This window comes from Rhinoderma darwinii, unplaced genomic scaffold (assembly GCF_050947455.1).
Source record: "Rhinoderma darwinii isolate aRhiDar2 unplaced genomic scaffold, aRhiDar2.hap1 Scaffold_917, whole genome shotgun sequence".
Lineage (NCBI taxonomy): Eukaryota > Metazoa > Chordata > Amphibia > Anura > Rhinodermatidae > Rhinoderma > Rhinoderma darwinii.
In genome coordinates, this window is record NW_027464489.1 from 69,675 (window position 1) to 88,299 (window position 18,625).

Sequence of the window (18,625 nt, forward strand, 5' to 3'; positions counted from 1 at the left end):
ATAGATAGATAGATAGATAGATAGATAGATAGATAGATAGATAGATAGATAGATAGATAGACAGACAGACAGACAGATATGAGATAGATAGATAGATAGATAGATAGATAGATAGATAGATAGATAGATAGATAGATAGATAGATTGGGGCAGGGCAGGACATTGCTCAGACCGCCGGGACGGCGGGACAGCAGTCAAAAACCGGGACTTGCCCGCCGGATTCGGGACGATTGGGAGGTCTGTCATAAACACCATCGTGGTCACTTTCTCTGCTGCCTCCATATTGGCTCATTTCACTGAGGTGAAAGCGACTGACGATGTGGTTGAAGCTTTGTATAATTGCGATACTAATCTGCCCTGTGACTGGTTCACAGATGGTAAGTGGGGCTTTTCTAGTACAATGAGCGTCACATGTTGTCCGGGGGCTTATTCAATGTGACTGGTTATTACATTTTATGAAAACACAATGTTGACAGTCTAGTCCCCGGCTACCACTGTGTTACATTATGACATTTGTACTTTGTATTGTCTTACAATTTACTATCTCACTTTTTATTCTAGACTAATGCCCTAGCAGTGCCCCCTGGAGCAGAGCCGTCCAAGTTATCGGACATATACAGATGGATGACAAAGTACATATTTGGGGTGAGTAGGGGGGTGATATCATTGCCCCACTTATAGTGTATCTTATATTGTATATCTATTGTATCCTCTTCAGATACACACATTTTACAGCGAACCGCAGGAGACCAAATGTCGCTGCTGAGTCATAATCTAATATAAAGAGTGTGGTGGGAGTACTGGCTCTTATTGAGGAGAGCAAGCAGATGTATGGAGACTTATTTACAGGCAATGCTTCATGGGAAAAAAAAGTATGCAAATTAGCTCATATCAGTCAAACTATAGACTTCTCCAAACGGAAAAGAAAGACCCATGGAGGCGTCTCCGGTTTGGCTGTTATGAGATAAGTTACATACTAATATAAAGAGTAATGGCATAAGTAATGCACAGAGAATAAATCTCCTCCAGCGCATACGTGAGGTCTTATGTTATTTACTGACCCCCAATTATAAGTCATTTATTGTGGTCATGTCTGCTTTTCTCTATAATTTGTTATGTTTTTATTGTAGGTTGCTCCACCGGCTGCTCTGCCCCCCAAGGACGGCTATGCCCTATTTTGCGACTGCTGTGAGCATATCGGAGAGACGGTATTTGGGGTGAGTAAGAATTTACTACCAATATTGTCGATCTGTGTTATTTATATGCCCATATATCACCCTATTTACCCAGAGGTCATGTCTCTTTTTATATATATAAAATATTCATTTTTTTTAGTTCCACTAGGGGGACTTAAACGTGTGTTGATTGGCTCATACAATACACTGCACAGGGCTTAAATGGAGTATACCACAGGATATGTGATAATTGTCTGATCACTGGGGGCCCCTACCGATTGCTTGAGTGTTGGTCTCCAACCCCCTGTTATTTTCCCTACTGCTTGACCACAATGACGAGAACATTGAATAGAGGGGTGGTTGAGAATGCGTTCTTCCGATCCATTCAAATTCCATGGGAATAATGGAAACAGCTGAGTACAGCGCCCATCTGTTTCCGTCAGTCCCATAGACATTGATTAAAGCAGCGGTAAGGAGATACAGTTTGGGAGCCCTATTCTCGCTATTGGTGGCGGTCCCAGCAGGGGCGCGTCCAGTGATCAGCCATTTATCACCTATCCAGTAGATAAGTGATAATTGTCAATTGTAAGACAACCCTTTTAATAGGATACTATCCCCTTCATTTAGCCCTCCCCGGTTGCCCTGATAAACCACCGCCCCCGCGTCACAGGGGGTGATGGGGGGACAGAGAAGACTATTGACCATGGCATATTTGTGGTTAAATGGCCAGGATCGGAATTATCTCTGATCCCAGACCTTAGGGAAGGGTGTCAAATGTAATATACAGCTGACACAGGCTGTACATGTCGTGGGCTCAGTTCCGGACCCATACTTACATACATGTACAGTGGATGTCGGGAAGGGGTTAAGAAATTATTGTTTAAAAGTGGAGCTATATAAAATATTTTACTCATGTGTAGTACTTGTCGTTGAGGTGTTTACTCAGGATCTACAAAGGCAAATCCTTTGCTTTTTTACCTGGTTTCCTTGTATGAAAACAATCAGTACATGCTTTACAGGCTGAACATTGGCGCTGAGCAGACAATTAATGTACAGTCACAATCTTGTCTTACAGATTACTATAGAAAAACCCATCCCACAAAAGGAGGAACCGTCGTCTCGGATCGAGAAGGTCATTGAGTGGCTCGAGGAGAACATCTTCGGAGTAAGTCAAACATTTTTAAGTATTTTTAGAGATGTCATACTAGACTGAAATTATTAAATTTACAGTAGTTTCCCTCCCAAAAATATGAATCTAAAGGAACAAAGTGACTTATGGTCAATGTAGTCCTCGTGTAGTGACTACAAAATAACCAAAATGTACAATTAAAGAGGTTGTCCAGGAAAAAAACAAAATTCTAAAAAGTGTCCCCGAGCCTTGGTTTGCCTTCCCTAATACCTACTATTAACCTCCTAACCAGTTTCTGTTTGATCTCCATCGTCACTGCTGCTCTTTCTGTTTGTTTCCTGTCTTGTAACCCACCATATCCATGATCCTCTGCTGCATCTGAGGAGACAGCTTGCACCCCCCCCCCACTTCCTCCAAAGCATCTCAGCTATTTGAATACTGCCATGCCCAGTGGCGTAACCACCGCTGTAGCAGCCGTTGCGGCTGCTAAGGAGCCCGCAGCATGAGGGGGCCCATGTCGCCCGCTGACACGGGCCCCGACCATGGCTGGAGGCTCCGCTAGCAGCCGCTATGGCTGCTACAGCGCGACGCCACTGAACACTACGGCAGAGCGGGGAGGTATCTCCCCGCTCTGCCATTAAACATAAGACATGTATCCCCTATCAACAGGATATCCACAGGATAGGGGATACATGTGTGATCGCTGGCATTGATAGGGAAAACGGGGGACTGAAAGTCCCCTGAAGTTCTCCATCACAAACCACGGACTTCCGGGGTCTGTGTCGGCAGCTCCGTAGAAATGAATGGAGCGCCGGTCGCGCTTGTGTGCATGCGTGACCAGCGCTCCTTTCATTTTTATTGAGCTGCGCAGACGCCGGAAGTCAGAGGTTAGTCATGGAGAACTTCAGGGGACTTTTGGTCCCCCGTTCTCCTTATCGCTGCCAGCGATCACACATGTATCCCCTGTCCTGTGGAGAGGGGATACATGTCTTTTGTAGGACACACTGTAGGTCGAATTTTTTTTAGGGGTTGGGGCTGCATGGCGTTACCTACAGGGGGGACAGCTGTATACCGTTACCTGCAGGGGGGCTGTATAGCGTTACCTACAGGGGGGGCTGTATGGCGTTACCTACAGGGGGGCTGTATGGCGTTATCTACAGGGGGGGCACTCTGTATGGAGTTATCTATATCTACAGGGGGACTCTGTATGGCGTTATCTACAGTGGGGGCTGTATGGCGTTACCTATGGGGGGCTGTATGGCGTTCTCTACAGAGGGGGATGTATGGCGTTATCTACAGGGGGCTGTATGGCGTTATCTACAGGGGGCTGTATGGCGTTATCTACAGGGGGCTGTATGGCGTTATCCACAGGGGGCTGTATGGCGTTATCTACAGGGGGCTGTATGGCGTTATCTACAGAGGGACTCTATATGGCGTTATCTACAGGGGGTTCTGTATGGCGTTATCTACAGGGGGTTCTGTATGGCGTTATCTACATGGGGGGTTCTGTATGGCGTTATCTACAGAGGGCTGTATGGCGTTATCTACAGGGGTCTGTATGGCGTTATCTACAGGGGGCTGTATGGCGTTATCTACAGGGGGTCTCTATGGCATTACCTACAGGGGGCTGTATGGCGTTATCTACAGGGGGGGCTGTATGGCGTTATCTACAGGGGGATGTATGGCGTTATCTACAGGGGGGCTGTATGGCGTTATCTACTGGGGGGCTGTGTGACACCAAGGGGAGGGGGGGCCCCAGCCAAAAGTTTGCTATGGGGCCCAGTCTTTCCTAGTTATGCCCCTGGCCACACCCCTCTATGGTCACAGGTCCTTCCCTGCTGTAATTCCCGGCAGCTCGTCCCTGCGCACTGTCCTACACAGTAATAATCATCATGATCCTTTGTGCCTCCATCTATCCCTGATCTAAGTCCAGACACCATCTCCCTCCCCGCCCCTTTCACAGCCTGGTAAATGTAAGTCCGCCCACTCCACCTATGTCAGACATCTTGCTACACACAATCCAGTCAGCACATTTTCCTCACCTGCTGCTGGATCTGTTCCAAGAGATCCTGTATTAGGCCCTGTTCACACTGAGTTTTTTTGCAGGCAGAAAATTCTTCCTCAAAATTCTGTCTGTAATTCCGAGGCAGATTTTGATCTGCCTGCACGCCGTTTGCCGGGTTTTGGCCGCGGCCATTGAGCGCCGTGGTCAAACACGCAGCGAAAAACACTTTCTCTGCCTCCCATTGTTGTCAATGAGGGCTCAGAGACGTAAACCCCCCAAAATAGGGCATGCCAGTTCTTTTCCAGGTAAAAATGCCTCCGCCTCCCATTGAAACCAATAGGAGGCGTTTTTGGCCGTTTTTTGGCGCATTTTCTGACGCAGTTTCCTCAGTATATGCCATCAATATCTGATCTGTCAGGGTCTGACAGCCGGCACCCCCATCGATCGGCTGTTTTGAAGGGGCCACAGTGCTGGTACGAGCGCTGCTTCCCCTCCATTTCCTTTACTGCTCACACTGTGAATCACGGACACACTTGTAGCGGCGGTTCACAGTATTACAGATTTCTCCCATTCAAGTGTATATTGTAATACTGTGAACCGCCGCTACAAGTGTGTCCGTGATTCACAGTGTGAGCAGTAAAGGAAATGTAGGGGAAGCAGCGCTCGTAACATCACGGCCCCTTCAAAACAGCCGATCTGCAGGGAGACGGGCCACCACCCATCAGATATTGATGGCTTATCCTGAGGATATGCCATCAATTTTTGTAGACTGGAAAACCCCTTTGACACCCCAAATATGATCACTTTATGGAAAGTAGATCCCAAGGTATTAATTTAACGACATATCAAAGATTTGAAAATCTTCCGTGTAAAATGTCTGCAGCGTGCGGATGAGTTTGGTAAAATCTCATCTACTTGCCTGGTACTTCCTCCGTGTGTTACATGGTGACTTTGGCCACAACACATGTTGTCCGACCAAAGATCGCTATGTCCCATAGCCTACACCGCAAGTAATGAAAGTCAATGTGGTCGCGTGGTGACCTGCAAGTAACTGCGACACGACCGTTTGGAATTCTCGCAACTGTCATGTCGTGGCAACTTGCGCGTTGCGACACCACATTGACTTTTATTACATGAAATGTAGGCTACGGGACATAGCGATCTTTGGCTGGTCGACCTGTGTCATGCGTGGCCACAGCCGCCGTGTAGCAGATAGACATATTTATTTATAGAATACATTTTTATTGAAAAAAGAAAGTGTGTTTTTTTTTTTTTTTACATTACATTATTCTTCTCCCTCTCTGGGAGAAGATGCAACTGGTGATCGCTGTGACAGCGATCATCTGGCCAGAGACCACTCTAAAGCTCGGTGATACAGCGGTCTCTAGACAGCTGTATCATGGAGCTCCTTACCGTCGGCACGCATGGGATCGCTGTGAAAGGCTGTCACAGCATGGCTGAGCGCCTTACCGTCGGCGCACAAGGACGGCTGGGAGGAGCAATGTAATCACTGTGACATGCTGTCACAGCGATCACATGACCGGAGACCACGCTGAGTGGTCTTCGGGTGAAAGCTCCGTGATATCAGCTGTCTCTAGACCGCTGTATCACAGAGCTCCTCACAGTCGGCACATAAGCGCTGCTATAAGGAGCAATGTGATGGTTGTGACAGGTTGTCACAACGATCACATGACCGGAGACCACGCTGAGTGGTCTCCGGTTAAAGATCCATGATACAGCTGTCTAGAGACAGCTGTATCACGGAGTTAAATGCCGCCGTGGAGCGGCAAACATGCTAACTCTGCAGGACGTTCTGGAACGGCCCTGCAGAATAAATTGCGGACCGCCCGGACATGGCTAAACAGATGAGGAAACACGTGGTACAGTTACGTAATTTGTGGCGAAACCGGACTCTCTGATAACCGGAAACAGGAAGTTAGCTATCGGAGCTAATGGACGGGTCTGCAGAGGAAGTGCCAATTTTGGATTAGAAAGTGGTCACGTGACTGAAGATGGGATACGACGCTACATTCATCAGATCCAACGTAAGTATATTGCAAAGTCACTTGCTTTGGATTGTTTTGTTTAACTAAATGTGATTGTTTGCTTCCGGAAAACCCCTTTAAGAAAACAGATACAAATAAAATTTTAAGTCTTGGGCTATTGTCTTCCACCATGTATGTAACATAAGTAAACACACCATGGCCCATTGGATATTTGGGTAAATCCTCTCCCTAGAGAAGGCTATCACCTTATAACTATTGGCCATAACGACCACTGTGACGGTCCCATACTGAGGATTTGCCCATGACATGACAACACCACCAGACATTGACCTTCCCCTGACCTCTATGCTCACTCTGTTTATTGCAGGTTACTCCGCTACCACCCGATCCACCCAAGGCGTCACCTTGCATGACCTTCCTAGGCCTCCTGAAGACACAGATCTCTTGGGTGAGTCTGATATTCACAGAATAGTAATTCTTCTTATTGGGGAGTGTAATTTGCTTTACATCCATAATCCTAACAAGAATCAGTCTGAGAACTTAGCAGAGGACAATGGTGGTTGTGATGTTTGGTTACGGGATGATTTTCTTTTTTCTGTTTTGTGTGCTTTTCTGTATTGTTCTTGTTGCTGAAGTTGTACTTAGATCCAGATGACATATTACTTGGATTGATAACATTTCTTTATAAGTCAGATACTTAGCAGCAGGTGTGAGATCAATCCTCCTACCGACTTACTGAGAATGAAAATGAAAAAATAACTATATTCCTACAGGTGACTCCAACTCCAGCTCCAGCTCCACCCAAAGAGAAAGAGGTGTCCTGGCTCCAGAGAAGCCTTAACTGGATTTATCAAGTAAGTGTCATTTTTCCTCAGTGTAGTATCATTTTTATTATTATATAGTAGTATTGTTATCAGGGGTGGACACACTGTACCATATATACTGCTGTATAGGAGATCTACAGGACATACTGTATCATATATACTGCTGTATAGGAGATCTACAGGACATACTGTACCTTATATACTGCTGTATAGGAGATCTACAGGACATACTGTACCTTATATACTGCTGTATAGGGGCTCTATAGGACATACTGTACCATATATACTGGCTGTATAGGAGATCTACAGGACATACTGTACCATATATACTGCTGTATAGGAGATCTAAAGGACATACTGGACCATATATACTGCTGTATAGGAGATCTACAGGACATACTGGACCATATATACTGCTGTATAGGAGATCTACAGGACATACTGTACCATATATACTGCTGTATAGGAGATCTACAGGACACACTGTACCATATATACTGCTGTATAGGAGATCTACAGGACATACTGGACCATATATACTGCTGCATAGGAGATCTACAGGACATACTGGACCATATATACTGCTGCATAGGGGCTCTATAGGACACACTGTACCATATATACTGCTGTATAGGAGATCTACAGGACATACTGTAACTTATATACTGCTGCATAGGAGATCTACAGAACATACTGTACCATATATACAGCTGCAGAGGAGATATACAGGATATACTGTACCATATATACTGCTGAATAGGAGATCTATATGGCATACTGTACCATATATACAGCTGCATAGGGACCCTATAGGGAATATTGTACCATATATACTGCTGCATATGCGCTCTATAGGGAATACTGTACTATATAAGCTTCTGCATAGGGGCTCTATAGGGAATATTGCACCATATATGCTGCTGCATAGGGGCTCTATAGGGAATATTGTACCATACAGTGAAGGAAATAAGTATTTGATCCCTTGCTGATTTTGTAAGTTTCCCCCTGTCAAAGTCATGAACAGTCTAGAATTTTTAGGCTAGGTTAATTTTACCAGTGAGAGATAGATTATATATAAAAACAAACAAACAGAAAATCACATTGTCAAAATTATATATATTTATTTGCATTGTGCACAGAGAAATAAGTATTTGATCCCCTACCAACCATTAAGAGTTCAGCCTCCTCCAGACCAGTTACACGCTCCAAATCAACTTGGTGCCTGCATTAAAGACAGCTCTTACATGGTCACCTGTATAAAAGACTCCTGTCCACAGACTCAATTAATCAGTCTGACTCTAACCTCTACAACATGGGCAAGACCAAAGAGCTTTCTAAGGATGTCAGGGACAAGATCATAGACCTGCACAAGGCTGGAATGGCCTACAAAACCATAAGTAAGACGCTGGGTGAGAAGGAGACAACTGTTGGTGCAATAGTAAGAAAATGGAAGACATACAAAATGACTGTCAATCGACATCGATCTGGGGCTCCATGCAAAATCTCACCTCATGGGGTATCATTGATCCTGAGGAAGGTGAGAGCTCAGCTGAAAACTACACGGGGGGAACTTGTTAATGATCTCAAGGCAGCTGGGACCACAGTCACCAAGAAAACCATTGGTAACACATTACGCTGTAATGGATTAAAATCTTGCAGGGCCCGCAAGGTCCCCCTGCTCAAGAAGGCACATGTACAGGCCCGTCTGAAGTTTGCAAATGAACATCTGGATGATTCTAAGAGTGATTGGGTGAAGGTGCTGAGGTCAGATGAGACTAAAATTGAGCTCTTTGGCATTAACTCAACTTGTCATGTTTGGAGGAAGAGAAATGCTGCCTATGACCCAAAGAAGACCGTCCCCACTGTCAAGCATGGAGGTGGAAACATTATATTTTGGGGGTGTTTCTCTGCTAAGGGCACAGGACTACTTCACCGCATCAATGGGAGAATGGATGGAGCCATGTACCGTCAAATCCTGAGTGACAACCTCCTTCCCTCCACCAGGACATTAAAAATGGCTCGTGGCTGGGTCTTCCAGCACGACAATGACCCGAAACATACAGCCAAGGCGACAAAGGAGTGGCTCAAAAAGAAGCACATTAAGGTCATGGAGTGGCCTAGCCAGTCTCCAGACCTTAATCCCATCGAAACCTTATGGAGGGAGCCAGGGGCGTAACTAGGAAAGACTGGGCCTCATAGCAAACTTTTGACAGGGCCCCCCCCTCCCCTGGGTGTCACACAACCCCCCCTTGTAGATAGTGCCTTTTTTACAGCCCCCCCTGTAGATAACGCCATACAGTCCCCCCTGTAGATAACGCCATACAGAGCCCCCCCCGAAGATAACGCCATACAGCGCCCCCCCCTGTAGATAATGCCATACAGCCCCCCCTGTAGACTGTATGGCGTTATCTAAAGAGGGGGACTGTAAGGCGTTATCTACAGAGGAAGACTGTGTGGCGTTATCTACAGAGGGGACTGTGTGGCGTTATCTACAGGGGGGACTGTGTGGCGTTATCTACAGGGGGGACTGTGTGGCGTTATCTACAGGGGGGGCTGTGTGGCGTTATCTACAGGGGGGACTGTATGGCGTTATCAACAGGGGGACTGTATGGCATTATCTACAGGGGGACTGTATGGCGTTATCTACAGAGGGGGCTGTATGGCGCTAACGCCATACAGCCCCCACTGTAGAGAACGCCATACAGCCCCCCCTGTAGGGAACGCCATACAGCCCCCCCTGTAGGGAACGCCATACAGCCACCCCTGTAGGGAACGCCATACAGCCCCCCCTGTAGGGAACGCCATACAGCCCCCCTGTAGGGAACGCCATACAGCCCCCCCTGTAGGGAACGCCATACAGCCTCCCCTGTAGGGAACGCCATACAGCCCCCCCCCTGTAGGGAACGCCATACAGCCCTCCCCTGCAGGGAACGCCATACAGCACCCCCCTGCAGGGAACGCCATACAGTCCCCCCTGTAGGGAACGCCATACAGCCCCCCCTGTAGGGAACGCCATACAGCCCCCCCCTGTAGGGAACGCCATACAGCCCCCCACAAAAAAAATATGACCTATAGTGTGTCCTACAAATAACATGCATCCCCTATCCACAGGATAGGGGATACATGTGTGATCGCTGGCAGCGATAGGGAGAATGGGGGACTGTGTGGCGTTATCTACAGGGGGGACTGTGTGGCGTTATCAACAGGGGGGACTGTGTGGCGTTATCTACAAGGGTGGCTGTGTGGCGTTATCTAAAGGGGGGACTGTATGGCGTTATCTACAGAGGGGGCTGTATGGCGCTAAGGCCATACAGCCCCCACTGTAGAGAACGCCATACAGCCCCCCTGTAGGGAACACCATACAGCCCCCCTGTAGGGAACGCCATACAGCCCCCCCTGTAGGGAATGCCATACAGCCCCCCCTGTAGGGAACGCAATACAGCCCCCACTGTAGGGAACGCCATACAGCCTCCCCTGTAGGGAACGCCATACAGCCCCCCCTGTAGGGAACGCCATACAGCCCCCCCTGCAGTGAACGCCATACAGCGTCCCCCCCTGCAGGGAACGCCATACAGTCCCCCCCTGTAGGGAACGCCATACAGCCCCCCCTGTAGGGAACGCCATACAGCCCCCCCTGTAGGGAACACCATACAGCGCCCCCCCCTGTAGGGAACGCCATACAGCCCCCCAAAATAAATGCGACCTATAGTGTGTCCTACAAATAACATGCATCCCCTATCCACAGGATAGGGGATACATGTGTGATCGCTGGCAGCGATAGGGAGAACGGCGGACTGAAAGTCCCCCCAAAGTTCTCCATTATTAACCTCTGACTTCCGGCGTCTGTGTCGGCAGCTCAATAAAAATGAAAGGAGCGCTGGTCACGCATGCGCACAAGCGTGACCGGCGCTCCATTCATTTCTATGGAGCTGCCGACGCAGACCCTGGAAGTCCGAGGTTAGTCATGGAGAACTTCATGGGACTTTCAGTCCCCCGTTCTCCCTATCAATGCCAGCGATCACACATGTATACCCTATCCTGTGGATATCCTGTGGATAGGGGATACATGTCTTTTGTTTAATGGCAGAGCGGGGAGATACCTCCCTGCTCTGCCGTAGTGTTCAGTGGCGTCGCGCTGTAGCAGCCATAGCGGCTACTAGCGGAGCCTGCAGCAATGGTGGGGGCCCGTGCCGGCGGGCAAGACGGGCCCCCTCATGCCGCGGGCCCCATAGCAGTCGCTACGGCTGCTACGGCGGTAGTTACGCCACTGGAGGGAGCTGAAGATCCGAGTTGCCAAGCGACAGCCTCGAAATCTTAATGATTTACAGATGATCTGCAAAGAGGAGTGGGCCAAAATTTCATCTAACATGTGTGCAAACCTCATCATCAACTACAGAAAACGTCTGACTGCTGTGCTTGCCAACAAGGGTTTTGCCACCAAATATTAAGTCTTGTTTGCCAAAGGGATCAAATACTTATTTCTCTGTGCACAATGTAAATAAATATATATCATTTTGACTATGTGATTTTCTATTTTTTTTTTTATATAATCTATCTCTCACTGGTAAAATTAACCTATCCTAAAAATTCTAGACTGTTCATGTCTTTGACAGTGGGCAAACTTACAAAATCAGCAAGGGATCAAATACTTATTTCCTTCGCTGTATATGCTGCTGCATAGGGGTTCTATGGGGCATACTGTATTACATGTACAGCTGTACAGGGCGCTGTAAACAGAGGGCCCACCAGCATCTTAAATAGAAAATAACAGTGCTTCCTACTGACTACTAGATAATAATTGTTCAATTACAATCCATCAGTGAGATATATAGGAGCCGGTGATAGTTCAATCCTCCTACTGACTTACTGAGAGTGATAAAATAACTATAATGAAATGTATAAAATAACTATAATGAAATGTATAAAATAACTATAATGAAATGTATAAAATAACTATAATGAAATGTAAAAAATAACTATAATGAAATTGTTAAGGATCTGCCAGGCACAGCTTCTGTATCCACGCCCATAGGTAATCAGTCTGCACCTGCTTCTATGTCTGTGAGACTGACTCCATCTTCCACCACTCAGGATGGCAGGCTTAGGAGTGGGAGAGCCTATCACAGCCTGGCCAGACGGAGCTAGCTCCCGCCCTCTGTCTATTTATTCCTGCCTTTCCTGTTCCTCCTTGCTTGTGATTCTTCTCGTTTTGTTCCTGGCCCTGCTGCAGCTTCTTGAACTACTTGTCCCTGCTTCGTATTGACCCTGGCTTACTGACTACTCTTCTGCTCTGCATTTGGTACCTCGTACACTCCTGGTTTGACTCGGCTTGTTCACTACTCTCCTGCTCTGCGTTTGGAACCTCGTACTCTCCTGGTTTGACTCTGCTCGTTTTCTACTCTTGTTGCTCACGGTGTTGCCGTGGGCAACTGCCCCGTTTCCCTTTGTTCTGTGTTTCCTTGTCTGGTTGTCTGTCGTGCACTTACTGAGTGTAGGGACCGTCGCCCAGTTGTACCCTGTCGCCTAGAGCGGGTCGTTGCAAGTAGGCAGGGACTGAGTGGCGGGTAGATTAGGGCTCACTTGTCTGTTTCCCTATCCCTGTTATTACAGAAATGTATAAAATAACTATAATGAAATGTATAAAATAACTATATTACTACAGGTGACTCCAACACCAGCTCCACCTGTAGAGGAAGAAGTGTCTTGGCTCCAGAAAAGCCTCATATGGATTCATGAAGTGAGTGCGACTTTTACCCTCTATAGTATCATTATTATTACTGTATTGTTATCAGGAGTGAATATACTGAACCATAGGAGCTCTGTAGGGTCCATACTATACGGGAGCATATATGCTGCATAGGAGCTCTGTAGGGACCATACTATACGGGACCATATATGCTGCATAGGGGCTCTATAGGACATAATGTAACATATATGTAGCTGCACTGGGGCTCTATATGGGATACTGTACCATATAGGCAGCTGCACAATGGGCCAGTAAACAGAGGGCCTGACCAGTGCTTCCCACTGCCTACTTTATGGCATATAAAGGATTGATAATGATTTCCATGGTTCGTAATTATTGTTGTATTACAATCCACAAAATAAATTGGCGCACCATCCAAGAACTTCAGAGCCTTAACTTGAAGCTCCTGGTACATAAAGCAAAACCTCTATCAGGGCCCTGACCCTCCCATGTGCCATTCTGGTGTCTATGTATGGGCCAGAGAGCCCTTTAGTGGGCGAGAAAATAACACCTGAAACATGATGATGACACAACTACGTCTCCCTCTGTTCCTTGAATACATGAATCGAACTCGGTCGAAATTTGGCAAAGGTACCGATTGACCAAAATTGTAAACTTTTGGGGTTCACAGTGCACGAATCATGTCAAAGTGGCAGCCCCCGCATAGTGACGGCCGCCATTTTACAATTTAGAATAAGGATCCAATGACCCTAGGCAGGCTTCCCCATAATAACTTGCAGACAGCCATCCCAAAATGCACTGCGGTTACCACTCCGTCTAGCGCAGCCAATTATATAAAATGCCAAACCAGAAAATGCTACAGGTTTGGAAACAGTCCTAGAAGACATCAAAGAGTCAAACACGAGTTTTCAGTGCAATCAGGGCACTTGCGGTTCTCGGCAAAATTTATTTAGACGGAATCAAACGGCCCTATTTGATCAAAATGGACCCGAAATGAATTTTGGGAAAATTCTATTCTAAATATATTTCTATCATTTCTGATCAGTGTGATCGTCTGATATCAACCTCAACATCCTTTAATTCTACTATACATAGTTATACTATATTCACACCACGCCTTATATATATATATATATATATATATATATATATGCCAGGAAATGCTACAGACGTATATGACAAACGTATCCATGGCCTATCGCGGGTTCAATGTATGCCTTTCGTCATATATTCGGAGACTACGTATATGTTGTCATTCTTTTTAGTACTGTAGTGAAGTACGTCGTTGATCATGCTTTTTGATACTAAGGGATACTGCAAACATTTTATTTTTCTACAATTGGGGTCAATAGGTGATATATGCAACTGCATGCTATTGTCAGGGTTCCTTTTCCCTGTTATTCTACACCGAATAACCACCTCTGTAAATTGGAAACTGAGGGCATGCATGGAAGAAATATACCAGACAGAGTTGTTGGTAAAGATCTTCCCTCAGTGAAGTAGGAAGTACAACTGAACTTTATTAAACAAAGAATTACAAGTTTCCTCCCTAGAGATGTGGGACGTGCTTAAGCCCCATTGGCTCTATCCAGTTGTGAGTTCATCTGTACCCTCCTCTTGCATTCCAGGGGCGGTGTCTTCCATAGGTGTGTTCCTTATGCAGACTCCATCTTGTTGCATACATTCAAATTCTTTGTGAAATATACTGATATTTAGTTAATGTAAGGTAATAATGTTTTTGCAAGCAATATACAGGCTAATGATCCGTGACACTATAGGGATCGATATTATACATTCTGGTACTTATTTATTCGCCACAAATCAGAATCAAGGCTTTAGTTTTCCAAATTATCATAAAATCTTTAATTTTCATTGTTTTGTTCAGAATGACTTATATTTTCATTTTGTCCAACAGATATTATCATCGATACCGGCCTATCAGGCTTTTACAGCGTTTGCATTATTTCTGGGAGAAGTTTCCTTATCCAGCTGGAACTGCTGTCATCACGTTACATCTAGTTTCATTAATAAATCATCATTCCGCCCAAATATTTCGCATTATTTTGATACATAGTTGATAAGATTGAAAAAAGACGCCGGTCCATCAAGTCCAACCTATAATCCAACCGTGATGATCCAGAGGAAGATAAAAAACCCCATGAGGTTGATGCCAATTACTTCATTTGGGGGGAAATTCTACCCTGTCTCTAAATATGGCAATCAGAATAAATCCCGGGATCAACGTCCAATCTCCAGAATCTAGGACTCATAACCTGTAATATTATATTTTTTAACCTCTTCACGCGCTGCGCCGCAACTGTACGTCCTGCAGAGGCTTGCTTCCCGCACCAGTACGTACAGTTGCGGAGCGGTTCCCAGCGCACTCTGTCCTAACGGACAATGTACGGGAACCGGGAGGTCAGCTGTCCCTGACAGCTGACACTCCAGTCTTGCCGGTCAGCGGACCATCGCCGCAGATTTCGGCAAATAACCCCATAAATGCGGCGACTGATTGCGATCGTCGCATTTAAGGTGTTTGAAGCACATCGGCAGCCCCCACTAAGTGATTGTGGGGACTGCCGATGCTTGTCGTAGCAATCGGAGGCCAGACAATGACCTGCGGGTTGCCACGTATGGAAGCCCCGGAGGAGCAACCTCCGGCCGGTCCTCCGAGGCTTCCTGTCAGTGTGGCTGTCACGTCACAATGACAGTTAGGGGGGATTCACACGAACGTGTATTCGGTCCGTGCGGGCCGCGTGGTTTTCACGCGCCACGCACAGACTAATACAAGTCTATGGGGCAGTACAGACAGTCCGTGCTTTTTGCGCAGCGTTTGTCAGCTGCGTAAAAAGCGCGACATGTTCAATATCTCCGCATATTTTGCGCATCACGCACCCATTGAAGTCAATGGGTGCGTGAAAACCACGCAGGTCGCACAGAAGCACTTCCGTGTGAACCGACTGAAACAGCGCACCAGCTGTCAAAAGGATGAATGTAAACAGAAAAGCACCAAATGGAGTATCTTTGAGATGAGCGAACCCGGACAATCGAACCGAACTTCACCGGGTTCGGCCGAACTCGTTTTGGCCGAACCCGGCAAAAAAATTCCGGTACGCGACGTCAGGAGATAGTCACTGTCCAGGGTGCTGAAAGAGTTAAACTGTTTCAGCACCATGGACAGTGACTACCGATCCCAATAAACATGAACCTGTAAAAAAGAACAAGTTCTGACTTACCGATAACTCCCGGCTTCTTCCTCCAGTCTGACCTCCTGGGATGACAATTCAGTACAAGTGACAGCTCCAGCCAATCACAGGCCAAGCACAGGCTGCAGCGGTCACATGGACTGCCGCGTCATCCAGGGAGGTGGGGCCCGATGTCAAGAGAGGCGCGTCACCAAGGCAACGGCCGGGAAGTTCTCGGTAAGTACGAACTTTTTCATTTTTTTAACAGGTTGCTGTATATTGTGTTCGGCATTCACTGTCGAGGGTGCTGAAAGAGTTACTGCCGATCAGTTAGCTCTTTCAGCACCTTGGACAGTGACGGGCGTCGACTAGCCTCATCTCTATGATGGCGGCTGCGCGAAATTCACGCAGCCGCGCATCATACACGGATGACACACGCAACGTTCGTCTGAATCTGCCCTACGTAGGTAGTGTAATGTACTCGAGCAGCGATCAAAGCTGCAAGTCTAAGTTTATATTATAAATATATATAAATATATATACATTGTTGTATTGTACTGTCTGTGGTCGAGAGAGGAGAGTGGGGTCTCTAAATTACAGGCCCCCCCTCCTCTCTCCACCGCAAACACAAACTGCGTGACAACTGCGTAAAACTCACGACAGGTGCTTCTGTCTGCTCCACCAATCGGCACAGCCTGTACTGCAGTGTCACACGCAGCTCCTTCCTGCTGTGCTGCTGCCACAGTGAACACTCCTCCACGGAGCTCCGGTGTCAGGTAAGAGCAGCAGCTTTAGGTTAATCTGTGTTTATTTATGTGCTGTGTGAGGGAGGAGGAAAGAGGGGGCTTTATGTGATGGGTAACAGGATGGATTTTTTTTTGCAAAGATGGATTTTGTGGGGGAGGGGACATTGCCCTAAATGCTATAGGAGTGTGGGGGGATTCTTTATACATGTATTTTGTGGGGAGGGGGACTTCTGTATTGTATTAATTCATGGCCGCACGTTAACGCGGGTAAACCGTCCCTTTATCTGCAAAATCGTGCGGCCATGAATTAATACACACTTTATGGCCGCACAATTTTGCAAATTACAACAACTTACCCCCTATCCATTCTCTATGGGAGCGCCGGAAAAAGCAGAACACTGCACTCGGCTATCTCCGGCGCTCCCATAGAGAATGAATGGAGCGGCAGTGCGCGTGCGAATGTAACCGGAATACGTGCGGCCACTAACAGGCTGTTTGACAGCCGCACTGAACATGGTGCCGGCGTGGTTGTTAGCTGCGTTGCGACCGTGTCAGGGCGCTCTGTGTGGCCTTACCCTTAGGCTGGGTTCACACGAGCGTGTGCCTTTTGCGCACGAAAAAAACGCGGCCTTTTGCCTGCGCAAAATGCACTTGACAGCTCCGTGCGGCAGCAGCATATGATGTGCGGCAGCGTGACTTCAATGGGTGCGTGATGCGCGAAAAACGTTCAAAGAACGGACATGTCGTGACTTTTACGCAGCGGACCAACGCTGCATAAAAATCACGCACATGTCTGCACGGCCCCATAGACTAATATAGGTCCGTGCCACGCGTGTGAAAATAATGCGCGTTGCATGGACGTAGATCCCATTCGTCTGAATAAGCCCTTAGGCCCTATGCACACAAACGTGTTTTTGCGGCCGCAATTCCCCCGGAAATCCACGGGAGAATTGCGGCCCCATTCTTTTCTATGGGGCCATGCACACGACCGTAGTCTTTACGGTCTGTGCGTGGCCCGGGAACCCGCACGGCAGAAAGAACGGGCATGTCCTATTACAGACATCTTCTGCGGTCCGGGCTCATTCAAAACAATGACGGTGGCCATGTGCATGTCTCGCGATTTACGGGCCGCAGCCGGCCGACCCGAAAATCACGGCCGTACACACGGCTACGGTCGTGTGCATGAGGCCTTAAAGATAATATTTGTAAGGGGAGAGCAACTTGATTATAACGGTAGGAGCACACAGGGCGGATACGTAAAACTACACAGTGTATACGTCCTGAGAACCGCAGGGAATTTTACCTGAAAAACAGCACCAAATTTTGGTGCAGTTTTTTTAGCGGAAAGACTGCAGAAATAAATTTAAAAAAGCTAATGCTCCCGGCCGTAGTCCCTCTCTGAGCGTAGCCCCGCCTCCTGCGATGACGCTGTAGTCCATGTGACCGCTGCAGCCTTTGATTGGCCTTTGATTGGCTGCAGCTGTCACATGGGATGCATCGTCATCCCTGGAGGCGGGGCAGCGCTCAGAACAGAATACGCATCGCTATGACTACGGCCGGGTGTATTACCTTTTTTTTTCTCATTTGAGATTAACGATAAGCAAAGTTTTTATCATTGATCTTCTCCTTTATTAACACTGACCAAATATCATTATAATTGGTCAGAAAGGAGCGAATCATGATGATAATTGGCTAAGCTAAATAGGCCTGTAATGGGGGTATATTCAGGCTTAGTGCCTAGGGCAGCGTGAGCTGTAAATACGGCTCTGCTAAGGACGCAGATACTATTCAACACTATAGCGGAGCAGGGAGGTATCTCCCTGCTCTGCGATCTACTAGGCTGGTGGT

General features: G+C 47.1%; 1 protein-coding gene across 1 annotated transcript; it reads left to right on the forward strand.

Annotated features, from left to right (window-relative positions):
- Positions 1–317: 317 nt before the first annotated feature.
- LOC142732855 (uncharacterized) lies at positions 318–14,920 on the forward strand. Its single transcript, XM_075849488.1, has 8 exons — positions 318–377; positions 562–645; positions 1,131–1,217; positions 2,251–2,340; positions 6,683–6,763; positions 7,089–7,169; positions 12,802–12,876; positions 14,762–14,920. Exons 1-8 carry the CDS (start codon positions 318–320, stop codon positions 14,918–14,920), a joined length of 717 nt encoding a protein of 238 aa, XP_075705603.1.
- The last annotated feature ends 3,705 nt before the right edge of the window (positions 14,921–18,625 follow it).